This window comes from Gigantopelta aegis, unplaced genomic scaffold, assembly GCF_016097555.1.
Source record: "Gigantopelta aegis isolate Gae_Host unplaced genomic scaffold, Gae_host_genome ctg1948_pilon_pilon:::debris, whole genome shotgun sequence".
Lineage (NCBI taxonomy): Eukaryota > Metazoa > Mollusca > Gastropoda > Neomphalida > Peltospiridae > Gigantopelta > Gigantopelta aegis.
This window is the reverse complement of record NW_024532809.1, coordinates 1-27799: the sequence shown is the minus strand read 5'-3', so window position 1 is coordinate 27799 and position 27799 is coordinate 1. Positions and strand designations below refer to the sequence as shown.

General features: G+C 38.0%; 1 protein-coding gene across 1 annotated transcript in view; it reads right to left on the bottom strand.

Annotated features, from left to right (window-relative positions):
• Positions 1 to 27725, bottom strand: part of LOC121391208 (von Willebrand factor D and EGF domain-containing protein-like) — a 67392-nt gene extending 39667 nt beyond the window's left edge. Inside the window, exons 1-8 of the mRNA XM_041522907.1 lie at positions 27484 to 27725; positions 26990 to 27071; positions 25455 to 25568; positions 24090 to 24175; positions 22257 to 22320; positions 12727 to 12912; positions 7264 to 7472; positions 2697 to 2979 (exon numbers count right to left, since the gene is read on the bottom strand). Coding sequence (XP_041378841.1) covers positions 2697 to 2979; positions 7264 to 7472; positions 12727 to 12912; positions 22257 to 22320; positions 24090 to 24175; positions 25455 to 25568; positions 26990 to 27071; positions 27484 to 27725 — 1266 coding nt within the window. The remainder of the gene's footprint in view (positions 1 to 2696; positions 2980 to 7263; positions 7473 to 12726; positions 12913 to 22256; positions 22321 to 24089; positions 24176 to 25454; positions 25569 to 26989; positions 27072 to 27483) is intronic.
• Between the last annotated feature and the right edge of the window lie 74 nt (positions 27726 to 27799).

Below are 27799 nucleotides of genomic sequence, written 5' to 3'. Positions count from 1 at the left end.
CTCACCTCTTGTTTTGGGTACTCAATTCTTGTTTTGGGTACTCACCTCTTGTTTGGGTACTCACTTCTTGTTTTGGGTACTCACTTCTTGTTTTGGGTACTCACCTCGTTTTGGATACTCACTCTGGCTTTGTCAACCTTAATTGGATGATATAAGTATCTAAAAGCAGTTATACCTACATACCTACCTAAATACCTACCTACGTATGTATGTACGTACGTACGTACCTACCTACCTACCTACATACATACCTACCTACCTCAGCCCTCTACATTAACTGTTCCACCTAGGAGCCAGACGGCGCCTACTTGTATTTTTATATACATGTACTAGATAGTATGACATATTTCAGTTGCCAAATCGGTCGCAATGTGGAGGGTTGTACCTACCTACCTACCTTAATTATGGCCAAACATGGGTAAAAATGTAGGGTAGATATTAAATCTGTTATCTTTACCCATGTTTAGCCATAATTAAGGAAGGTATAGGCAGGTAGGTAGGTATAGGCAGGTAGGTAGGTAGAACTGCTTTTAGGTACGTACATGTACATCCAATTAAGGTTGACAAAGCCAGAGTTTGCACCCAACACAAGAAGTGGAAGGAAGGGACGTTAACTTTGTGTGTTTTCTCCCCTCCCGAGGGTGGGACATAGCCCAGTGGTAAAACACTCACCTGATGCGCAGTCGGTCTAGGATCGATCCCCGTCGGTGGGCCCATTTGGCTATTTCTCGTTCTAGCCAGTGCACCACAACTGGTATATCAGTCTGTGGTATGTGCTATCCTGTCTGTGGAATGGTGCATAAAAAATATCCCTTATTACTAATGGAAAAATGTAGCCTGTTTCCTCTCTAAGACTGTGTCAAAATGACCATATGTTTGACATCCAATAGCCAATGATTAATTAATAAATACGCTCTAGCGGTGTCATTAAACAAAACAAACTTTTTTCTAACCTACCCTACCTACTAATATCGTAACCATTTGTCACACATATCGTAACCATTTGTCACACATATCGTAACCATTTGTCACACATATTAATGAAAGTTAAAGTTTATTTTATTTAACAACACCACTAGTACACATTGATTCAATAATCTTTGGCTATTTGATGTCAAATATTTGATAATTTCGATATTTAGTCTTAGAGTGGAAACCCCACTGCATTTTTAGTAGCAAGTGATCTTTTATATCCATCATACTAAAGACTGGATAGTACATACCACAGTCTTTGATATACCAGTCAAGATACACTGGCTGGAACAACAAATCGCCCAATGGGTCCACCAATGAGGATTGATCCTAGACTGACCATGCATCAGGCGAACACTTTACCACTGGGATACATCCTGCCCTCACATACTAATATACCGGTACTTATGTTTCCAAAATGTTTGTATTGCAATTCATTATCCACATAGTTCAAGATATTCAGGGAAATATAACCAGTATGACCCATACGGCTTCCCCAGTGTAAATGCTTACCAGTGGGCGCGATGCCCCACCCGATTCGATCGGAAAATGACGTCGTAACGTCGTCTCTGTTTAGTTACATTTGAAACGTTTTGACATGCTCCTAGCTTGTTATTCACAAAAATAATATGTTGGATAATGTGGATAATAAAGAAATTATTACACTTGTGTGTGAATCGTACTGATTTTATGAAACTTGCGCCAGGATTCATGTATTACCCTCGCTCTCACTCAGACATTTACAAAAATCCAGACACTCGTTTCATAAATATTGCGATACAGGAAGCTGAATTGTGATACACCTACCACAATATATTGCAAAGACAATAATTCTCAATTATTAGAATTTATGAAGTGCTCTAACTTGGTGTACTTTTTGTGTGACTTAATAATCGTTCCAAACAAGTGAAGCTACATGTATACTGTTTCTTTTCTCAAACTGACAGGTTTTGTTTGACTTAATAATCATTCCAAACAAGTGATGCTACATGTATACTGTTTCTTTTCTCAAACTGACAGGTTTTGTTTGACTTAATAATCATTCCAAACAAGTGATGCTACATGTATACTGTTTCTTTTCTCAAACTGATAGGTTTTGTTTGACTAACACACGTACAAAATATATAAACATAATATACCAGTACCTAAGAAAAAGATCGCGATGCGTTCATTTAATTTCAACTGATTTTCGTGCTTATATCCAATTAAGGTTCGAGCACGCTGTCCTGGGCACACACCTCAGCTATCTGCATGGGCTGTCTGTCCAGGACAGTGGGTTAGTTGTTAGTTGGTATGGGGCCATTCAAATATTACTTAATGCTTAGGGAGGTGAGGTGTAAGTCCAAGCGTATCTCCGATCGTTGCGTAATATTTGCGGTGGGGGGTGGGGGGATGGTCTAGCATTACGGGGCGTTACAAGAGGGTGGGTGGGTGTCTAATTTTGACCAAAATAGTGTTACGTAATATTTGAACGGCCCCTTAGTGGTTAGCGAGAGAGAAGAGGGTGTATAGTGGTCTAGCTTACACCTACCCATTGAGCCCTTAAGAACTCACTCTGGGTTGGAGCCAGTACCGGGCTGCGAACCCTGTACCTACCAGCATGTAGTCCGATGGCCTAACCACTGCGCCGGTTGATAGGTATTATTCAAAAGTTAGATTGTGTTGTACCGATGCACCTCATCTTTACTTACATTTTCGGTCATATTAAAATATCAGAAACATACCCGTTTATGTATTGACATCATCCGGTGAGAGTTTGGATCTGGTCCATCCACCGAGCGCTTTTTTCTTCTGGCATGGATGGGGCATCTTCCCTTGTTGGGTGTAACTTTATTTATCTCATGTGGTTTGTTTTTTTGGCATGATTTTACCTCCTGCATCGGTCCACATTTTATTTTACCACAAGGAGGATTTTCACAGGCCGGACAGCTGCAATAACTCTGTGATAAATCCCAAGGTTTTAAGCCATCATGGGTGCGCCTGTCAAAAAGGTTGTTTTCTGTAACCCTAGAAGAAAACATAATTTTAAAAGTTTGTTTTTGTTTAACAACACCACTAGAGCACACTGATTTATTAATCATCGGCTATTGGATGTCAAACATTTGGTAATGTTGAAATATAGTCTTAGAGAGGAAATTCCCTACATTTGTCCATTAGTAGCAAAGGATCTTTTATATGCACCATCCCATTAACAGGATAGCACATACTACGGTCTTTGATACACCAGTCGTGGTGCACTGGATGGAATGAGAAATAGCCCAATGGGCTCACTGACAGGGATCGATCCTAAACTTGAAGTTAAAAAAAAAAAATTATACTGTAGTAAGAAACTTTCACTTGAGTCTAAAGTTAAAGTTTGTTTTGTTTAACGACACCACTAGAGCACAGTGATTTAATAATCATCGATTACTGGATATATACTCTGTCGAAAAAGAAACGCATAGGTGATAGGGAAAGAAGAAAAGTGTTTGATTTTACAAAATATATTTTTTTTGTACAATGTTGCTGAATGACCATGTTTGTTAATGTCCCTGGAATGGGACAGCATGCCCAAATGCACCCTAAAACAAATTTAATGCACGTTGTGCGCAATTGCAGAAAACCAGTGTGAATGGTCAGATGTTGGCGAATGAACGTGAAACTCAGGGAAAAGATTGGGGTAGTGATGGGTATTCAGTGATGTCATTAAAAATAAAAATAGCAGGTGAAAATCAAATTATAGGCGGCCATTAATCATGAAGCGGGAAAAGACCTGGACCCATATTCACAAAAAAGTGTAAATTTACATCTACGACTAGCACTTACGTGTGCCGTAGATTTACGTTTACGTGCAAGAAGCACCTTATTCTCAAAGATGGTCGTAAATGTAAACGTAACTTAGTTGGACTTAAATCTACGATTTAACATTCTCACTGGAGTAATTAATAAAAACACATTAGAAACGATGGCTACCGGGTAAATAACAAATGCGCAAAACGCAATTTTGTTTGTCGTCTGCTAACAATAACATTGCGAACAGTGAACCATGGCATTTTGGTATTGGTGGGGATCCGCGTTTTGGTACGAACTTGAGGACATTTCTTAAAAAGGAAAAGATAACTCAGGAGAAATTGGCCAAGTCGAAAACATCCGTTCGATCACGAACAAAAATATGTTCAATCCGTGGGCGTTCGCCATAGCAAACTGCTTCATTTATTGGAAATGCTGCTAGTTTCCGTAAATAATAGTAAATAACGGCGATCGTTCTTGATTTATTATATGTACACAACTTACGTGCAGCGTTAGTTGCAACCTGAGGCACTCTTATATTTACGTCCAACTTTACACGTAACTTACGTTTTCGTTGTTTCGTGAATAGCTCTTCAGTCGTAGATTTACGTTTACGTGTAAAACTAGGCTTACGATATTTTGTGAATATGGGTCCTGATGATGAATAATTAATGTTTAGATCCTTTTCATGCGAGTCCAGTGACAAGGGCACTAAATAGGGTCCTCCCCAGAACACTTCAATATCATGTTATGTGCTCAAAAATGCATTTCAATCACCTTTCCACCAACTTTCGTTGGAAATGGTCTAGTAATTGTGAAGAAATTGCATCATAAATGCATTTCCATATAATACTCTAGTAAACTTCACCCCTCCTTGTGCACTAGCAGGCAGGATTTTAGATTGCACCTAAACTGATGCATTAAAGGATGTGCCCAAAACAAGTATGCCCAAATTAAGTATAAACATGCTAACCTCAAAACATTTCACCTTAAAATCAGTGGAATGTTAAGCTGTAATTAGATTAAAATAATTTGAAATGCATTTCTGAATATGTACAACTATCCACTAGCTAATTATGAAAATAACTGTACTAAAAAAAAACTTGGTGTGCCATGAACAGACAAAAAGCCTGTTGTGTCAAATTAGTGAGAAGTAAAGCCCTTGACAGGGGACACAAAATTAATGAAATAGACAACTTTAATAAATCAATTAAGGACTTTGACAGATATGAAGACTATTCAGTTATAAATGGTAGTTCTGGAAGAAGAGAAGATTTTTAAATCATGTCTTATTTTTTGCATCTTGAGGCCCTCCCATCATTTCCTGAAAGGTGGTGGAATATCAGAATGTTCTAATTCACAAATTTATGTTTTCATTTGTCAAGGCTTGGCATTTATGTGACCTATTGGCTAATAAAATATACATAAAAAGTTGACGTCATAACACAGGTAAAATTTCTATTTAATTTTTTTAAATTTAAAACTGGGAGAAAATAGACTGGAAATTTTAAATTTGTATTTATATTTTTAAAATTTAACACGTATTCAAAATTTATATTACTTGGTGAAGACTATCCCAGAGAATCATAGTGCCTAGTTTTAGAACAATGTGATCAAAACTAGAGAATTTGTATTTAATTTGTTTTAAATTTAATAAAACTTCAAAATTTCCAAAATATATCTTAGTAGTTTGCGAAGACTGTCACTGGGCATATTTATACTAAGTTTCAGAACTATCCAATCAAAACTCAAAGGGAAGATAGACTTTTAAATGTTCAACTTTAAATTTCTATTTAAAGTCTTTAAATTTATTAATAATTCACAAATTCTAAATTTCTAAAATATATCTATATTAGTTTATGAAGCCTGTAATAGCAAAGCTGAAATACAGGAAAAAGAGAAATAATTTTATAAGCTATTATTTTTTATTTTCTGCATTTAATGTTTCATTTACTGAACAATGCAGAAATTAATACCTAATGAAAACGTTTTCAGATTTAATTATGGAACGATTAACTGTTATCATGGGGGTGGAAGATTAAAAAAAAGGACCCAATATTAAAAGTCACATCCCATTGTTTTACTGTGTTTTGTATTTGTATAAAACACTATCCCAAATGTTCTGAAATTGAATGTAGTCATTGAAATCAAATGTGGCCTCAACAATAACACCAGAAGACGTCACATTGCATATCCCTACAAAAACGAATAAGCTCTTCCATAACGCTTCCGTCATGGCATGCTCTATAACCGCTCCCAACTTCAGCCAGCAAACATTTTGCTAATGTTCGCAAACTATTTGATTGGTTCTCAAAGGTAATTTGGTTTACTGTGTAGCGTAAAAATCAGTCTAGCAAACGTTAGCTAGCTTGCTCTGAATGTGCACATTAAAACTGACCTTTGCCTTGTTTCCACCATTAATGATTAAGCTTAGAACGCTAGAAATTTTTAATGCTATATTATAGCCTACAATATGGAGATAATATAAAAGTTCTAAGTTAAACATTATATAAAATATATAGATTCCTCGAATCTAAAACAAACAAATTAAAATCGTATGTGTGATATTTATTGAATATAAAATTATGGTCTTTCGACTAACTTTGCAGTTGGAACACTTGAAACAAGTCAATGCACCAACCTTTTCGCGATAAACATAATCTAATAGATTCTAATCAGGGATGTCATTAATAACCGGCACATTGGCGTTTCATTTTTTCTTTCTTGCACCTTCTTGAAAGTGAGGCTAAAGTATGATGCAATGATCTATTTTTAGATCGTGTCCCCCCATCCCTTCATTAGTAGTCCAATCACGAACAAGCTTTCAATCTCGTACGGCAGTTATAAAAATTCGGGAGTTCAGATAGTCGTGCTTTTTCGCTAAACATTTCCCATTACAATGTGCCTGTTTGGTTTAATGGGTAGCTTAAGCAACAGCTCAGCAAACGTTTGAAACAAATGGCTGGCTGTAATCAACAAAAAGTCGACAAGCATTGTTTATTGGAAGTTCGATACCCGGCGACAATTGATTCGGTAGCCAGCGAAAAATCACCGGGTGCCGGCTATTAATGACATCCCTACAGTTTGTATTATTCAGGGTTTCTAGATTATGGTAGCCCCACTCCTATGGCTAGTGATATTCAATGTTGGGCTAGTAAATAACTACTATTGCCATGCCCATCGGCTAGTGAATCTGTTTTGGTCAAATGTTGCAGTTAACTCTATTTTGTAAATATGAATATCCTTTCCCCACCCCAATCACCCAATGTTAGTGTTTTTAAGCTCCATATCTCCCTGTCTAGGTGACATGTCTGATTATTACTATTATTTACTAAAAGTTTATTAACTTAAAATAAAGTAGGGCTAGTGAATTTTTAATTGTGGCTAGTAAATGTTTTAAAATAACTGATCCCATGTCTAGTAAATTTTATAAAAATTCGACAAGCTCTGATTAATATACAACAATTGTTTAAACTGCTTACTGACCACATTCTAGATCTGTAACAGTATAAAAAGTGATACCTCCACGATTCCGAGAATTCTCTACCTGGACCAGACTGTGTCCCATCTCTCTTTACAAAGTCATCTGTCTGTGTGTCGGAAAGTTTGCCACAAAGTCCTCTACTCTTGTCAACATCGTGGACCGAAGGAACAACGTAGACATTCATAAAATAGCTTCCATAAACATACAATAAATCCGCTTTTACAATCGTGCCAGATGGAAATAGTATCTGTAAAGAAACATAAGGGGTAATCCCATTCAGTTATATGACACTGTCAGATAACAATTACGTAATTAGAAGCAGTAGCGGGTCCAGACCCATCCCCCTTTTGAAAACCAAACATAACCTTTAAGGGAAAACATGATTATATTAACTCTTCTGTGTAAAAGGAGAGATCAGTCATCACATTTGGACAAATTTTTGATAGGGTTAAGTAATTAAGAAATAATTTGACCGTTGATATTATTTTAAATTTAGACTTAATGAATAATTTTTTATTATCTGTGCTTTTGCTCGTCAGATACCAAAACTGTTCACTCATTTCATAAAGATGGTATGACAAGCAAGCTTGGTAAGCAAGGTAAGATTGTTTTTGCGCCTGCGGCACTTGTTTTGCCAGCCGTTTGATCTAATTTTCTGCACATGCACCTGCACCACGGTTAGGACATTTCCGTTGAGGCCTTTCATGTGACACAGTTCCTTTCAGTGGGGGGGACGTAGCCCAGTGGTAAAGCGCTCCTTCGATGCGCGGTCAGTCTGGCATCGATCCCCGTCAGTGGGCCCATTGGGCTATTTCTCGTTCCAGCCAGTGCATCACGACTGGTATATCAAAGGCCGTGGTATGTACTACCCTGTCTGTGGCATGGTGCATATAAAAGATCCCTTGCTGCTAATCGAAAATAATAGCTCATGAAGTGGCGACAGCGGGTTTCCGCTCTCAATATCTGTGTGGTCCTTAACCATATGTCTGAAGCCATATAACCGTAAATAAAATGTGTTGAGTGCGTCGTTAAATAAAACATTTCTTTCTTTCTTTCCGTTCCTTTCATTTACGTTAGAGTCTATGACTACTTAACCAGAGGCACAACGATGTCGGGGCTCCTGCCCAGGACAGGCGTGCGCTAAAACAGCTTGCTGTGAATGTGCACATTAAATTATGTGACCTGACCTGACCTGATATCAGGGCATATTCATTACGAACGTTCTACCGAACTCGGAGAGGTCTTATTGGATTTTCCCCTCATGCCGGCACAGCTGGCCATGGGAACAAAATCGGACTAATAGAAAAGCAACCCAACTTCAAACTTTTGTTTTACTAGTACTACACAGATATTTTTCCATTTACAGCATCATAGAAAGTTTTTATTACATTGTCTGAAATAAATTTTGAATGTTGTGTGGAATAATTGTTTTACTTTTAGTTTACTTTTAATTCAGTGCATTATGATTAATATTCAATTACATAATTTACATCTAATTTCAAAAAATACAAAACTTCATTTAATAATTGATGCTGATAATTTCAATGCCCATACTGACACTGACTGGTTACTGCAGTGTACTCAGTGTACAAGTAATTTTTTTTTTTTTTTACAATCTCAACACATTTAATTATATAATGTAACATGATTCATGCATAATTACTATTAACCATCCAAGCCAGTGCCCCACGACTGTTATATCAAAAGCCATGGTACTATGTGTTTTTCTATCTGTGGGAAAGTGCATATAAGAGATCCCTTGCTACTAATGGAAAAATGTAGCGCGTTTCCTCGGACTACGTGTCACAATGACCAAATGTTTGATATCCAATAGCTAATGATTAATAAAGCAATGTGCTCTTGTGGTGTCGTTAAACAACACACTTTAAATTACTGTTAAAGTATTTTATTTAAACAATGCATGTATACAAGTCTCCATTAAATTTTAATCTGACATTTGCCAGTGGATATTATGATTTGCATTAATTATAAAATTATGGCGGGGTTTAGCTCAGTCGATAGATCGAGTGCTCGTCTGGGATGCTTAATTGGTCCTAGGATCAAACCTCCTCTGTGGACCCATTCTCGGATTGGTTTTTATCATGTCCCAACCAGTGCCCATGACTGGTATATCAAAGTCCATGGTATGTACTATCCTGTGTCATTAATAAATGTTTGCAAGTTTTATTAATCCTATTCCAGATAATTTCAAAATTTACTACATATAGAGAATAACAGCCGAGTTTCACAAATAATTATATTTAACAAAACTGATAACATGCTTAGCAGCTATCACAAATACTTCACATTTCAGAACAATGAGATTGGTAGTATACCATTTTCAAATAATCTAGTGTATATTATGACGTGCTTCAGGGCTCGCTGGATTGTTGGCGGGCTCTCAGGATTTGTAAACAGGGAGTCCTTATAGCGCTTTAATTTTTGAAACCAAAATCACACACTGGTCTGCAGGATAAAGATAATAACTAGTTAATGACGTAGGATATCAGGCCAAATAAGAAATGTTTACTTAATTTTTACCTTCACAAGATAAAGCAGATACCCGACATCGTTAACTTTAGTTATTCTCTATGTACATGCATAGCAACAGAAACAAACAAATAGTGTACAGGTTACATATTGTTAAAATAGCAACAAATTCATACATGTAGGCATATGGCCCCCATTTTAGTAGGGGGGGTGGGGTGGGGGCAGGCTGTTTGTTTCCCGAATTAAACAAAAATGCATGAATCTGGATAACAACATTTATACATATTGGCATTACTGCCAAACAGCTAAACAGGGTTCCAAACGAATCACTACACATTTTTACAAAGATTACAACTAATTTTGAAGGTAGAATAATGGAAATACATGGTACAAATGTCTCAGGTTAATTAGCACATTTTACCCAATTATCTATCGTTTTTGTCCTAATTTGGTTCCAGCACTGCCCACTGTCTCGTATGCTTATGATCAGATTAATAAATGTATAAGTACCAAAAAAAGTGATGCAAAATGTTAAGTATCCCCCCCCCCCCCCCCAACCAAAAAAAATCGATAACCCTACTAAATATGGAATTGTCTGAAAAGTATGGGGACTAGCTGTAACTTTAATATTGCACACTCATTATTAATACATGAATATTTGCCACATTCAATAAAAATTGTAGGCTCAAGGTCAAATATTGTTAAAATATCAAAAGATTTAGTAGGGAGATAGTTTTGGGGGGGTCACCTGATATACAAGTACAATCATTCCTATGCATTTATAACTGTTTATTGCCAACATACGATAAAGAACTATTAGAAATATGTAAATGGCTCCACAGGGTACATAGTCTTAAAGACCAAATAAATTCAAAGACTTTTACTTACCACTTTCAAAGACTTATACAGTGGTCAAAGACATTTTATTGTGGGAAAAATACCAAATCAGTTCGTTTATGTTGCTGGCCATGGTAAGAAATTGAGCTTTTCTTGCATGCATTATGACAGTTTAAAGGAATACTGTCACAGATTTAAGAACCTTATTTCTCTAAAAATGCATAATAAATAGAATACATTAATATTTGTACATTAAACCTTGTAAATGGAAAATATCAAGTACATGCAGTTGTAAAAGTTATCATCACTGCTTTGGCTATGATTTGTGAGTGGATGCCATCTCAACCGTCTTAACAGATATCCATTTCGACTGCCTACTTCAGAGATGATAGTGATCGCGCAGCCTTGGGCAGTTTACCCCAATTTTGGGAAGTTTATTTTAGACTAATTTTAGATTATTAAAATTGTATCGTACAAATTAAATTTAGGCTGAAAACCATCCGGGAAATCTTGGCCGATAACGATTGATGAATACTGTAGAATTAAGGACTAGTGTTTCACTGAATGTCACAAGTGTGTTAAACACCAAACATTGATGAACACTTAATTAATTCAAAATCACAATATACCTTAATTACAGGCTCCATAGTGATAGCAAACCAGTGAAAACAAGCACTGGCGCTGTAAACAATGCGTTACAAGTGTAGTTCTACTAAACTTTATTTATTTAAAAGTTTGGCATGCGTATACATCATAACTTAAGATGTCCAAGCCCCCCCCCCCCCCTCCCCCCTGCACTTGCGCCTGTAATATGTCATGTGCCATGACGATGATCGGCAGGGACTGGCTGATGATGGCACAGGATTAGTAGAGATGTTCGGCAATTTCTGTGCCACAACATGTGCCTGGACCTTAATTTGTATCAAACTAATTAGATTAATAAGATGTGACAAACAAGGAAACTGGGATTAATAAGATGTGACAAACAGCAAACTGGGACTAATAAGATGTGACAAACAGCAAACCGGGATTAATAAGATGTAGCAAACAGCAAACTGGAAGTTGAACTAATAAGATGTGGCAAACAGCAAACTGGGATTAATAAGATGTGACAAACAGCAAACTGAGATTAATAAGATGTGGCAAACAGCAAACTGGGATTAATAAGATGTGACAAACAGCAAACTGGGATTAATAAGATGTGACAAACAGGCAACCTGGGATTAACAAGATGTGGCAAACTGGGATAAACAGCAAACTGGGATTAATAAGATGTGACAAACAACCAACTGGGATTAATAAGATGTGACAAACAAGCAAACTGGGATTAATAAGATGTGGCAAACAGCAAACTGGGATTAATAAGATGTGACAAACAGCAAACTGGGATTAATAAGATATGACATACAAGAAATTGGGATTAATAAGATGTCACAAATAAAGAAACTGTGATTAATAAGATGTGACAAACAGCAAACTCGGACTAATAAGATGTGACAAACATCAAACTGGGATTAATAAGATGTGACAAACAGCAAACTGGGATTAATAAGATGTGACAAACAGCAAACTGGGATTAATAAGATGTGACAAACAGCAAACTGGGACTAATAAGATGTGACAAACAGCAAACTGATTAATAAGATGTGACAAACAGCAAACTGGGACTAATAAGATGTGACAAACAGCAAACTGGGACTACTAAGATGTAACAAACAGCAAACTGGGATTAATAAGATGTACGTGATAAACAGCAAACTGGGATTAACAAGATGTGGCAAACAGCAAACTGGGATTAATAAGATGTGACAACCAACAAACTGGGATTAATAAGATGTGACAAACAGCAAACTGGGATTAATAAGATGTGACAAACAAGCAAACTGGGATTAATAAGATGTGACAAACAGACAAACTGGGATTAATAAGATGTGACAAACAGCAAACTGGGATTAATAAGATGTGACAACCAACAAACTGGGATTAATAAGATGTGACAAACAGACAAACTGGGATTAATAAGATGTGACAAACAGCAAACTGGGATTAATAAGATGTGATAAACAGCAAACTGGGATTAATAAGATGTGACAACCAACAAACTGGGATTAATAAGAGGTGACATACAGCAAACTGGGATTAATAAGACGTGGGTAATTATTTAATTGTATTACCTCGTATTGTGTTTCAGATCTTCTCCTGACATCCAAAACATCGTCTTCATCATCACAAAACAGGAAATCTATATTTCGCTGCCTACGACACAGTCCAATAGCGAACACAGTCCTGCCAGCTCTGACTACAAGACCACATACACAGAATGCACGGCCACCGTTACAAGGTGCGGTCTCCACTTGCACCTGTAAATAGTGTTGTAAATTGTTCGCAAAAACAGATTTGTTATCACTTTTTGTTTCTTAATCAAACACAGTTAACTCACAGTTAACTCACAGATGACATTGGAAAATTTCATGGAGATGGTTGCACTGAAACATTCCCATATATGGTCCGGTAAAGACATTAACGGGTCGGTACGGGGACTGTCTGGTCTCTAGGGGAAACACTGATGGTGGTCACCCAAGTTAAGAGTGGCCACACTGTGGATGGTGTGAACAGTGATGTCATTGGGTCACATTTGAGATGAATCTCAGAGTTCATGGATTAATTACGATGTAATCAGGAAATGTATTGATTAATAAGAAGTCATCCAAAATAATTTAAGAAACAAGAAAATCTTTTCTCTTTTTTTAACAATGAAATTAAATAAAATTAAAAGTATTCATTTCTGCATGTACGATAGTATGGTATTACGTACGATCATAAATTTTTACAAAAACACATCAAGTAACACAAACTTTCCTATGTTTTACATGCAATTGCCATTCGGCAAGGATAATTTTATATTCAAATATCCGAAAACACGTTAAAAAACACATCCAATTAACCGTTGGATTTTGTATTGTCATAATGGCAAATGGTTCCGTGCAGGACAAACATATTCAAATATCCGAAATATACAATAATCCGACATCCAATTAAGTGGATTTGACTGTATAAACATTTACATATTGTTTCACAACCCCACCCCCCTTACCTAAGGATTAATCCACCCCTGCGTGTCATATCTGGACACCATCCACAGTGTCACCATGCTAACTCATGTCACCACCATATATGGGAATGTTTCGGTGCAACCCTCTCCGTGGAATGTTTTCATGCCATCTGAAGCTCACCGTTACCAAGGCCAACATCTGATTTTCATTGTGAACACAAACCAGCCTCGGTGAACACAAACCAGCCTCGGTGGCGTCGTGGTTAGGCCATCGGTCTACAGGCTGGTAGGTACTGCGTTCAGATCCCAGTCGAGGCATGGGATTTAATCCAGATACCGACTCCAAACCCTGAGTGAGTGCTCCGCAAGGCTCAGTGGGTAGGTGTAAACCACTTGCACTGACCAGTGATCCATAACTGGTTCAACAAAGGCCATGGTTTGTGTTATCCTGCCTGTGGGAAGTGCAAATAAGAGATCCCTTGCTGCCTGTCGTAAAAGAGTAGCCTATGTGGCGACAGCGGGTTTCCTCTAACAAACAGTGTCAGAATGACCATATGTTTGACGTCCAATAGCCGATGATAAGATAAAAAATCAATGTGCTCTAATGGCATCGTTAAATAAAACAAACTTTACTTTTTGTGGACACAAAGAGAGACGCTATATGCATCATGCCATTACCATAAGAGCCATTAACCCAGTTAGAGGTGGTGGAATTTCCACGGACATCCTTTGCTAACCCCGACAGCTGCAAATGCCATTAACCCATTTATAGTCTGTCCCATCCTCCTACAGAAATGTTTGTTGCTGTTTTTTTCCTAATAATTTCGGTTTGGTTTGACATATAAGAAGAAAAGAAAAAATGTTTTGGAACTAATAAAAAATGACCATTTTTGTGTGCAATTAAAAAACTATTCGGTTCAGAATTAAATAAAACTGTAATACATATCATAAAAAGCAAACAACGCTTACTTGGTGTATACTACCAAATCAAATCCCATAGACGACAATAGTAACACGTGGCTAAAACTCCTACCTGCCATGACTACAGCTGTTCAGATAACCACCCGCCGTTAGACATAATGATAATGAGTAACGGCTGTTTGCAGTTGGTTAAGTTTATTTAAAAATCCTATTCATGAAGTGAAAACGTATTGGCTATTGGAATATTTTATTAAAGTTATATCAGTCGTTCTTATAAATTAAAGTTTCAAAATGCTTACATTTTAGAATATACTCTGAAATAAAAAGAAGTTTAGTAATTGAATACAGTTGACTGATTAACATCATTGAAATAACTCCTGCGATTCTACAGCATAGCGGCTTACAATCATTCTAATTGTCAGCCAGTGTTGTTACAAAGGTGAATATTCCTTTGAAATAAGTATACCAGCCTTGGTGGCGCAGTGGTTAAACCATCGGACAACAGGCTGTTAGGTAGGCCTACCGGCTCCAACCCAGAGCAAGTTCTTAAAGGTAGGGTCAACTCCAACAAGAGCCTTATAAAAAACCATGATTATTCCTGCTAACTGGGGGCAGCCATTTTGTTTTGTTTTTGTGACATCCGGTGGTATAGCTTGGGGCGAAGTGATGTCAGCTCCGTCCATCTCTATGCACAGTGTAAACAAACACTCTAATTGACGACAAGGGGCTTCGCCTTCATCCACCTGACTTGTAAAACAACATAAATGACTTGATAGTATAAGGAACTATTTAACCTTCTGAGTACTGCATGCGAGATATCTCGCCCGACGTCACGTCAGTCGACATACCGTACACTGTATACAGTGCATTCCCCAATTCATATTTCCCGCCGTTTTGCACACGACACTCACTGGAAACAGAAATATAATAAAATTAAAAAAAAAAAAAAAAAAAATGGTGGCTTTGGTTTTGATTTTTTCAATTGAAAATACGTTGAAATTTTGAGTTCAAAATTATACCCAGGTGATTTTTCAGTCTTATATATTAGTTATGAAAATCCCTGGAATAAAAACCATAAAAATGTGTCAGTATTATCATGACTTGTTATGGTATTCAAACAACCGGTAGAAAAAATAACAATAAATGACCTGTACATATAGATAGAAATATGAGATTTATTTACAATTTTACTGCAAAACATATGTAATTTGGAACAGACTATAACATCCAGGTTTGATTGTGAAATCACAAGTACTAAGCTAAGCAGAAAGGTGGTCTCAGGTGTGTTCAATATCACATTTAGGTTTTTATTCCAGAGATTTTCATAAATAATATATAAGACTGGAAAATCACCTGGGTATAATTTTGATTAGTACTTTAGTACATTTTGTAACATCATTAGGTAAACTCTTCCAGATACCAACTCCAGAAAATTGAAAACCTTTCTTGTAGTGCTCTATTTTTGGTCGGGGAGCTAACATATTTCCATCATCAATGGAGCGAAGTTCATAAATTGATATTGGATTGAACAGGTCTCTGAGGTGCTGAGGAGTATAAGTCCGTTTAGTGTTTTATATACAAAAATGGCTTTTTGATATTCGACTCTTCTGTTTATTTTTAGCCACTTTAGTTCATGAAAAAGTAAATCAGTTGGATCATCAGGTGATTTGTCAAAAATAATACGTGCTGTTCTTTTTTGTAATTTATTTATTCTTTCTAAGTCTAATTTAGAACAATTTCCCCATATGGTCAAGAAGTAATCGAATAATGGTTGAATATAAGCATTAAAATACAGTATTCTAATGTTTAGAGGAAGATACTTCTTTATTTTTGTTAGCAGAGTTATTTTTGAAGTTAGTGCTTTGCATACCTTGTTAGCTTGTGTATCCCATTGAAGAAAACTGTCTATATATACCCCAAGGAGCTTATGACTTGATACTTGCTCTATTTGTGTGTCATTAACTCTTAATTCTATATCTTTTTGTTTTATACGAGATAATTTTTGGGCAGTAGTTATTAAAGTGCTTTTTGTTTTGTTCTCATTCAGAAACATGTTGTTGCTTTTACACCAAGCTTCAGTGCTTTTCATATCTTTATTTGATTTATCTTTTATAATGTTTATTGATGGGCCTGAGACATGTACTGTTGTATCATCTGCAAACATGTCTACATGTGATTCAGTAGCAGCCAATGGAAGGTCATTTATGAATATAAGAAAGAGTAAGGGTCCAAGAACTGAGCCCTGTGGTACGCCTGCTCTAACATTTAAATAAGATGATTGAGTGTTCCCTATGTATACTTGCTGTTTTATGTTGTGGAGATAGGACTTTATTAACTTTATGGAACCTTCATCAAAATTGTAGCATTTCACTTTAGAAACAAGAATTTTATGGTCAACCAAATGCTTTTTTAAAATCAAGAAAAATTACTCCTATTAAATTTCCATTATTCATTTCTTTTAACCAAAGGTCTGTGATTTTTGTAAGAGCTGACTGACATGAGTGTCATTATCATTTAGGTATGAGGATATCAAATTTCCTATATGCCTTTCAAATACTTTTGATAATGTTGGTAAAACTGATATTGGTCTGTAATTGCTAGGGTCATCTTTTGCACCATGTTTAAAAATAGCTGTTACTTTTCCACATTTTAGAAGGTCTGGGTAAGAATTTGTTTTAATACTTATATTAATAATATGGGTTACTGACCGCGTAATAACAGATGTAGTAAGCTTTAATAATTTGGGACCAATATTATCAACACCTGATGCTTTTTTCACATTTAAGTTCAACATTGTATTAAGAACCTCTGTGTCTGATATAGCCCTCAAAGTAAATGGAGGCACATCCGATAATTTTTTATAAAGGTACTCATTCAGTATTTTAGGATTAAAAGTGATATCTTCTGTCTGTAGTTTGTCAGCTAACTCAATAAAATATTTGTTAAAAACACTGACAATTTCTTTAGCAGATGTTGCCGTCTTGTCATGTTTTATTTGATTTGGAGGTGGTGAGGACCTTTTAGAATTTAGTTCATTTATGTGTTTCCATACTTGACTTGTAGATGATGATGATGATAACTAGTTTAACGTGCCCATATACCACTAGGGTTTCGAACACACCCATCCAGAGTCCGACCTCCGATAAGATCGGTGGCCTGACTCGGGATGGAGGGGGGGGGGGGGGTGGTGGTGTTTGAAAATGGGCAGAATTTTGAAAATAGCAATTAGTAAAAAAGTTAATAGAATAAATTAAAAAAATAAAAAGGTTACAAGCCAAAAATAAAAAAGAATTGACTGCTCGGCCGAATATTTATATAATTTGGAGTATTTTAGAAGGACAGTCCAAAATTAAATAAGAGAAAGAAGAGAGGATCGGACTATTTAATAATATTAAAAAAAGGAAGTAATTTTGACATAAAATTTTGAACGCAGATCTAAAAGTTTAAAGTCCGATCGATATGTCCACGCAAGTGGCCTCGTTACGGCATTTGGGTGCACAGCTTAAAGGGACGAGATGGGTTGCATCCCGTCAAGAAAACCCCTAGATTGACAGTCGATAGACGCTGAAGGTGTAGTGCTGTGCTGAAATACAGATCTTAAGAAGCCGGATCCATCTGAACGAGAGAGAGTATCAGACTAGGGTATAGTCCAGTCGTCATGGGTTGATATAGTGGTGCGGACGGGCCCGACTCTGGAGGATACGAGATGGTATCATTATAAAGCAAGGTAAAGTCTAGAAAAAGAGTAGTAGGGGCCGACCCCGCTTCCTATTTCTTCTTAGAGTGGGGCGGTCAATCTTCCAGTGCTGCTAGGACAGGCTCGGACATGTAGAGACTAAACGCAAACAACCGTGGCGTTCTGCAGAATGGTCGTCATACGAGTCACGAAAAAAACAAGTCGACAGTCAGACGGAGAAATGACGTGGAGGCAAGGAATCTCGCTAAAAAAGAATCCAATCTGGTGGTGCAGGCTGTCGAAATGAGAAGCGTTCCAGCGTTCAATCAGTTCCAATGGCCGCATACATCCCAGTAAAAAACTTCACTTCGCTGACAAAAACAACGAAATGAAGGACCCCCAAGTCGAGCACACGAAAGCATGTGCAGTGTGCACAAGTGAAACAAACACGTCTTACCGCGTGGAGCTCCAGACTGGTAGGCTGGTTTTCGTTTATGGCTTGTTTGTAGTCATTTTCTTTTTCCTTTTGAATGAGCAATGTAACTTTATTTTTCAAGTGTTTATAAGTTGTCCAATCCCTTTTTTTGTGAGCTGGTCACGTAAGTGCCTAGCATCATTTATTTCTGGTTTTAGCCAATTAGGTTTTAACTTTTGTTTTACTCGTTCATTTTTCAGTGGTGCATGTAAATTAAAAAGATTATACCACATTTGGAGAGCAGAATTACAGTTCGTTTCATTTTCGATTTCATTAAATGGTTCTTTGGTTAGGTCTTTAAGAAAATTTTGTTCATTGAATTTAATTATTATGTGTGAAGTTTTGTGAGTAACTATAACTAATTGTTAAATGTTTAAATATTTTCTAAAAGTAATTTTAACAATATATAATATATAATAATTATTTAGCTTAAAGATTGTATTTTAAGATAGGTTTGTATTTTAAGCATTTATCCATTTTAATATTTCCAATAATATTTATTACTGTATGCCGATGGGTGTATGCGGTGCGAATGTTTTACGTTTTGTTTGTAATGAGGTAATGCTTAATAACTCATATTAGGTATTTAGTTATATTTAATTTTTCCTCAGGTTTTGACAGTAGTGACAACTCACTTGTGCAACATTGTCGTGCGCCCATGTACCACATACAGGATATGGTATAGTGATGGTTTATTGTTAAACATGATTTAAATACCTTATTAATATTTAATGTCATTATATTGTAATTGGAATATTTAATAGAGTAAAGTATTTATTTTCTCACAACATATTCACTTGTAATTTATTTACATCTAATTAGGGTAATATATTCATTTAATGCTAACCACTTACTTTAGTGGTTATCTCCCCTTGAAATAGTATTTTATTATTGTTTATAGGTGTGAACCAGCAAATGTTAACTGTAATATTTTTATGATTTTTTTTTTTTATTATGATGAATAGTAGATTTGGAAAATATTTGTATGATCAACTTATAATGAATTGTTATTATATACTGTGTATTTTTAATCTTGCAGAGTGTTTGTCATTAACTGACACATTGATTCTCCCATGAGAGTAAAAAGGTCTTTCCAAACGAGACGTTTATTTTAGCAATGAAAACATTTTACAGCAAACATCGTTTCAGCAATCTCCGACTGAAAAAAACCTGACTCTTGTCTGATATTTTAACCTCAGTTGCAGATTTAATTGGTTGTAACTGATGCTTTTTACTTACTGTCATTTGTTTATTCAGTAGTTCCTTATAAAATATACTACTCAAAAGAATTTAAGGGTCAAAAATTTATAACCAAATAAGTTTCAGAGTGTATTAGATTGATGATGTAAACTACACCAAAAATTTAATTTATTGTTCCATATTTACAAAAAAACACAAATAAACGTCACTGTATACAAGAAAGTCACATGACATGCTGTCAAAGTTGAAGGTTGTCAAACATGGATTTTACACATTAGAACATTCGTTTAATAGTGTGTGAATCCACCCCTGGCGCGAATACACTTGACACATCGTTGCCTCATGCTGTTGATCAGACGTCTGAAGAACTCTTGGGGAATGGCCTGCCACTCTGCCATAAGAAGTTGACCCAGATCATGAAGGTTGGCCGGAGGGGCATGGTTATCCCGAACTCTCCTGCCTAATTTGTCCCAGGCGTGCTCTATTGGGGCCAAGTCAGGCGAATATGCTGGCCAATCCATCCTCGCGATACCTTGTTGTCTGAGAAAGTCCGTTACCACCCTGGCGAGGTGGGGTCTGGCATTGTCATCCTGCAGAACTGCCCCGCCGCCAATCTGCTGAAGGCCTGGGAGAACCAACGGCCGGATAATCTCATTCAGATAGCGGATTCCATTCAGATTGCCATCCACCACATAGAGGGGGGTCCTGTGGTGGATAGAGATGCCGCCCCACACCATGACGCTGCCACCACCGAACCGGTGACGTTGTCTAACGTTAACGTCAGCGAAGCGCTCCCCAGGACGTCTGTAGATACGAACCCGACCGTCGTTGAACTGGAGACTAAACCTGGACTCATCAGTGAAACATCACTCGACCCCACTGAACACGTTGCCACCGCAGATGAAGTGTGCACCAGTGACGTCTGGCCGTTCTGTGACGTGGTAGGAGTGGTGGTCGAACCAGCCTGGCGACGGCAGCGTAGATTATTGGCTCTCAGATGATTGCGTATGGTTTGATCAGACACTCGAGTTCCAGTCGCAGTCCGCAGATTGTCACGTAATCAGCGTGCAGTGGTTGTGCATTGACGTAGAGCCATATTGGTGATGTAGCGGTCCTCTCTATTTGTAGTGCTTCGGTGTCTTCCCGAAACGTGGACGATTTCGAACAGAATTCGTTTGCTTGGTACCGTTGCCACAGTCGGCCAACGACACTCTGACTGACACCAAGTCTCAGAGCAACATTTCTTTGCGTATTGCCATCCTGAAGCCAAGCAAATAGCCCTTCCTTTGATCTTCGATAGTCAGTTGACGTCGTACCATTGTCGAATTTGGAGTGTGCACCGTACACGAACGCAAGCTCCAATTATACGGAAATTCAGCATTGGGAACATGGAATACACATGCAAAGCGTGCAAATGAAGCGCTTTGTGAAAAAGCAAGTTATGGGCACTTAGCAGACCTTTCGCTTTCGCCCTAATTTACGTGCAAATGTAAGCATGTTTTCGCCATTAGAACTAGTCGACAGTGTCAATGACAGTGGATTTTAATTCATTTATGGGTTGCTTAGACCCACTTTCGTCAAAATGGAACAATACCATGCGTGACATTATGGTCTAGCTAATATAATTGACATTAAGAAAATAATGTCGAAAATATCGTCTGACCCTTAAATTCTTTTGAGTAGTATATTTAAAAAAATATAAGTGTGTATCAAACATACAAATGGATACTGGTATGGGACACAACAGAGGCTGTTAAAAATAGTGTTAAATTATGTTATGGTAACTTCCGGAAGCTACTGAAGTCTTTCATCAGTTGTGCTTTCGTACACAACATGGCTTGTTTCCTTTGATGTCCAGTGTGCACACTGATCGATGTTTTTCTGTGTGAAAAAAAAGTGTGCATTTTGAAATAGCGGAGCTGGATCCTGTAAATTATAACAGAATGCCAAAAAATAAAGAAGGGTGCAGAAAAACAAATGTGGCTGCCAAACGTGAAAAGGGGCAGCATAACACGACAGCGAGTCAAAATGCAGTGAGAACGTACATTATACAACAGAGGGTACGCGCATGACTAAATATAGTTCCATCGCGTGGTACTAACTAAATGGTCATTAACTCCAACAAGGACCCAAACGTCCGTGTTAAATACTGGCAGATAATGTTCATACATGTTTATACATTTTGCTCTCAGTGAGGAGCTTTACTGATGGCGGTAATTTTTATCCGGTGGCACAAAAGTGCCATTGGTAAGGCCCCAACCGACGGCAGTTTATATGTCACCGACGGCAATGGGGGGGAGAGAGAGAGAGAGAGAGAGAGAGAGAGAGAGAGAGAGAGAGAGAGAGAGAGAGAGAGAGAGAGAGAGAGAGAGATTTTTACCTCAGCTTCAAGCTCCACGTTGGCATACAGTGTGAAAATTCCTTCATACTGGTGTTCGTACCATCTGAAATTATTAAAGTGTATATATTGTTACAGTTTGTTCCAAAACTGACCAACACTAAAGAGGCTGCCTCACAACTGTACAAAGTTGAAGTTTGTTTTGTTTAACGACACCACTAGATCACATGATGTTTTACATGCACCATCACACAGGATAGCACATACCACAACTGTTAATATACCAGTCATATGGTGCACTGGCTAGAACAAGAAATAGCCCAATGGCACACTGATGGGGATCGATCCTAGATGCATCAAGCAAGTGCTGTACCAATGGGCTACATCCCACCCTCAAAATCGCACAATGACCAAAAAATATTTATTCCTTATTGTAGTGAAATGTAACGATTATACCTTGCATTACATGTCCCCCCCCAAAAAAAAAATATTGATTCCTTATTGTAATGAAATGTAACGATTATACCTTGCATTACATGTCCCCCCCCCCCAATTTTTTTTTTTTATTCCTTATTGTAGTGAAATGTAACAATTATACCTTGCCCCCTCCCCCCCCCCAAATATTTATTCCTTATTGTAGTGAAATGTAACAATTATACCTTGCATTACATGTCTCCCCCCCCCCCCAAAAATATTTTACTCTTTTTTGTAGTGAAATGTAACAATTATACCTTGCATTACATGTCCCCCCCCCCCCCAAATATATCCAAGTAATTTCAGACAGACGTAAACAGGTCAGTTAGAAATTACAAGCCACCTTGTAACTTCTTTTATTCATTTAACACTGAGGTATGTGTTAATAACCGGCTATGGGGCACAGTGGGTAAGCCATCGGACTACAGGCTGGTAGGTTATTGGTTCGCAGCCCGGTACCAGCTCCAACCCAGAGCGAGTTCTTATGGGCTCAATGGGTAGGTGTACATTCTCTTCTCTCTCAGTAACCACTAACCAACTAACAACTAACCCACTGTCCTGGACAGACAGCCCAGATAGCTGAGGTGTGTGCCCAGGACAGCGTGCTTGAACCTTAATTGGATATATTGTTTTTCTACAAATTTACATCAAGATTTACTTTTGCGTAATCGATTGTTTAATGTCCACAACGATGTCTCATGACACGCGGGTATCAGCTGACTCTGAAACGTGATGTATATTCGCACCGAGAGCTGTTCTCAGTTCAGCCAACGGATATTCTTCCTAACATTCGCGAACTATTTGATTGGTGTTCGTCGTGTCCATTTGGTTTAACATGAAGCGCACAAACCAGTCTAACGAACGTTTTGTTTTCGCTCGGTCTGGCTGAACTCAGCCCTTGAGATAGCCTACATGTCTTTCGGCCCTGAACTGGCAGGGGTATTCAAATTGACATGCATTGTTGGTCTGTTTTTATTATTTTGGTTCAAAGATTTTACAAAGTAAAAATAACAAGTTATGGATCTTCCAAACATTGCTGTCATACATGTTGAATGCATGCCATTAAAATTAATAACCATGATTATTAAAATAAGCAAACATAAAGCCTACGCTGAATTCTGCATGACACTGTTTCTTGTTAGGGGTCGCGAGATCACTATTACTCTAATGGAATATTTGGTATTATTATTATGTTTGAGGTGTCGGAGAGATTATGTAACCGTTTGTTCACATTAGAAGACAGAAAATGGCTTAGCCAAAATTTTAGCCACTTGCAAATTTTATTAGCCATTTTTTTTTTTAAATTAGCCAATGATTAATTTGGCTACCGACAGCGTGAGCCCCGATATAAGCACGAAAATAAGTTGAAATGAAATGTGTTAATATCATTAATGAACATACCTGCCATTCAGTGTTCTCATATGAGGGTCACAGACTGCGTAACACTTTTTACCCTCTATCTTTGATGTGTCTGTCGTCGTTACAACCTGTTTTAAGACAAATTATACAGGGTTTTATTCCAAAAACATCTAATTAAGCCAAGTTGAATTTAAAAAGAGTAATACAATACATATATTTTATTTATTCAAATTAATAATCTATTTTGCTTTATGAAATGTTTTGGGTGAGTGAAGCTGTGTATGTTAAGTGTTGGTATCCTTTTTTTTTAAATATATAATAATAGAGAAAAGGAATATTTACATTCACATTTGGAATTTTTTAGTCTGAAATTGGCAATAAAAAAATGACATATCATTTTGGGAATGGTGGGGAATGATGCCGATCATATCAGTCTAGAAACATTGGTGATAAAACCGTGTCATACAGAAACTGTCTTAGTATATTAGTAGTATGCATACTATGATATAATGTTTATTAATAATGAAAAATAGACCCAGTCAGTGATTCGTGTTTTGTTTTTTGGGACGATTGCTTTGTCAGCTATGCTTTCATATTACGTTAATTTAATAATTTAATAATGGTAATTTGTATTCATATTTCTTTTTAAAAGTCCGTGGTTAAGTAAATTTTCAGTAAAACTTCCACCGGAATAAATATATCATAGGCGTTACATGGTTTCGATAGGATAAGAGAAAGAAATTTTAAAAAGCGAAAGATATAAAAAATTAGGAATGATATATAAACTAAATAGACCATTGCATGGTGTTTGTGGTTTTTTAAAATATAATTTTTATATCAACTCGTGATGTGCAGGGCTCGAAATTAACGATGGCACCGACGGCAATTGCCATCGTTGAGATATAAATTGCTGTAGGTAGAGAGCATCACTGACGGTGTTTTTGTGCCATGGGTAAAGCTCCTCAACAATGGCAAAATGTATACACCTACATTTTGTAATGTACATTAACTGTCAATATTTAACATTTGCATGTTTGAAATGTTTACATGCAACAACATAACCTGCAAATGTCACTTTCAAAAATGATTGCCATAGGCAGGCTAAAAATTGCACGAAAGCCATATTTTTACTCATTGCTTCTTAATTCGTGAAAATATTACTTTCATACATCACTCGTGACATAAAAACCCCATGAAATAGCCTCTGTACGTTCATTACAATTTAAAGACGCCCATTGGTCTAACTGTAGCAACACAAGTTTTATTTGTTCATTATTCGTTGAACATAACAATTACATTGTCAGGGAACACAACAAAACCTCAAACAATATAACTATAATATCTAAGGAGTCTAAGGACTTCTCTCTAACAAGTGGAGCGGATAATTTTATCATGCTCATATACTACGAAGGTTTCAAGCATGTCATTCCTGGGTCCCGTCTCTGGATAGCCAGGGGCCTGACGCGGCACAGAAACAGCTAACAGTTTTAAAAGTGTGGAACAGAATTGAATTATATTAAACTGAAATTGAATAGAAGTCATATAACATAATGATGAATCAGACACTGGAGAAAACTTAAGCTGTTTTCTCTTTTATGGATACAAACAAGTGCACTCCCCCCCCCCCCCCCCCCCCCCCCCCCCCCCCCCCCACGGCGAGTAGTCTGGCCCGAACATCTCAAAAGCCAATTAGATGGCTTAAATTCTTCTACTGTATGCTCCCTCTAGTTCCGGTTACATGACTATAACTGGGACTAAATCCTTGAAGACAGGTAATATATCCATAAAAGAGAAAACACCTCAAGTTTTCTCCATTTCTTTTCAACATTACCTGTCCTCAAACAGGTGCAGCATTCAACAGAAGGTGGTGGGTTTCGGAATCCGTAGATGCACCTGAGGACCGAACAGAGTCTGACAAGTGGAAGAATAGGCCAACCATGGTAAGCCCTCCTCCAAGGGATGCCCGTCACAGACCAATGCAGGTGGTGTTAGTAACAACAATTGGAAAGGTGGCATCCATCAGCAAAGGCATGCATGGCTCCTAGAAAACCAATGGGAACTGGAGTCGTTAAGCCACATCTCATGTAGGTTCCGACAGAGTGAGAACACATAGCCACCAGGGATGCAGGTGTTGGGTAACCTCCCATTGTGTTGGAGTGTTAATAAAAACCAGCAACAACGATATGGGTGCATTCATCAGAACACTGAACTAAACAGTCCCCTGAGTATTTTCTGTCCAGTACTCCAAAGATCTGTTAGGTCAAGTAAGGAAAACAAGTCACGAAAGTGCAGCGCAAACGGTGAATGTTATCTGGATAAACGTCCTGTCACCAAACCAGTGCGTGAACGTCAGAACGGTGCAGGAAACAAATGTCAATGCGTGTCCTCATCTGTCGGTTTTATGGTCAAGTTGTGCAGTCCAGAAATCCGACAGCAAAATCAGTGGCGATGAGGACAGCCTGTACGTGTTAACCAGAGCTTGCGCAGCGCCAACGGGACCCAGATGATGGAATCCCTCGACATCTCCATTGGATACATCTCGCAGATAGTAGTTGACGAAGATCGAGGCAGTGGCCCAAAAACATCCTGTTCAGATACTGAAAACAATGCTGGTAACAGGTGTGTTGCAGTGCAGTGACATAGGTCTGGTGTGTTAGCTGCCGACAGTGGCGGTAATCCCTCAACATGGGAAGAGCACAGGATCATAGACCGAATCCAGGTAGACACCATGTGCTGAGTGAAGTCAGCCAAGTGGCTCTGGTTGCATGAGAAGAACAGTCACTTTTGACGGTGTCGGAAAGACCTTGTTCTCTCAGTGTAGTGCCTGAGGACTCGAACAGGACATAATGACAAGTCCACGACATTGTGGAAACCCACAATGGAAAGTGTGCTTGGACAGTAAATATGCAGTGCTTGATCAGGATACTGGATTTGAACTGCACCATGTCTATCTCCGGAGCAGGGATCTCTGACACTCTCGCAGACGCCTTGGCTATGGGCTCGTAAGGCGCTTTGGACAAGACCCTGAGAACAAGGATCAGGTCCCATTTCTGTGGACGAAAAAAGTTGGACCTGGTCGGCGTGTTTGAAACCCATGTGCATCAGCTTGGTACCAGTGGCTGAGTCACGAACCGTCGGCTGTGGTGGAGCCCTAGAGTTTCAACGGCGACCGGAGATACAGCAAGAAGTCTGCGAACTTCTCCACACGAATAGTCTGAGGTTTCAGGTTTTGCCCAACATGCCATCGGTGAAAGTACAACCACCGGATACTCTATGCAGCAGCAGTGGATGCCCGTAACACTTTCAGTATCGCCGCCGTGGTCGTAGAAGTGAAACTGTTGCACTTTAAACCCTCGGAAATAAGGTCCACGCATGGAGTTTAACAACATGGAATGGGATAGTGCTGTCTTGACATGAGATGAAGCAGGAGGTGAACCCAATCAGGTAGTGGTAGAGAATCTGGATCCGCAAAATGTATGAGTTCAGGATACCAGAGGTTGCCTGGCCACATCGGAGCGATAAGGAGCAGTCAACAGCAATATTCTTGAACCAGCTGGAGTGAGGCAGGTGAAGTCTGGACAGGGCCGGAAACAGGTGTCGCTGGAACCGCCACTGGACCAACCCTGGAGTTGCGGGAACCGTAGCGGCAGCCATGAAAACAATCGTCTCCTGCAACATCGTTGGTAGCAATGTCTTGAGGATATTAGCACAGAGTCAGCAATCAATGGTGAAATGGCAGAGACCGGAACTGT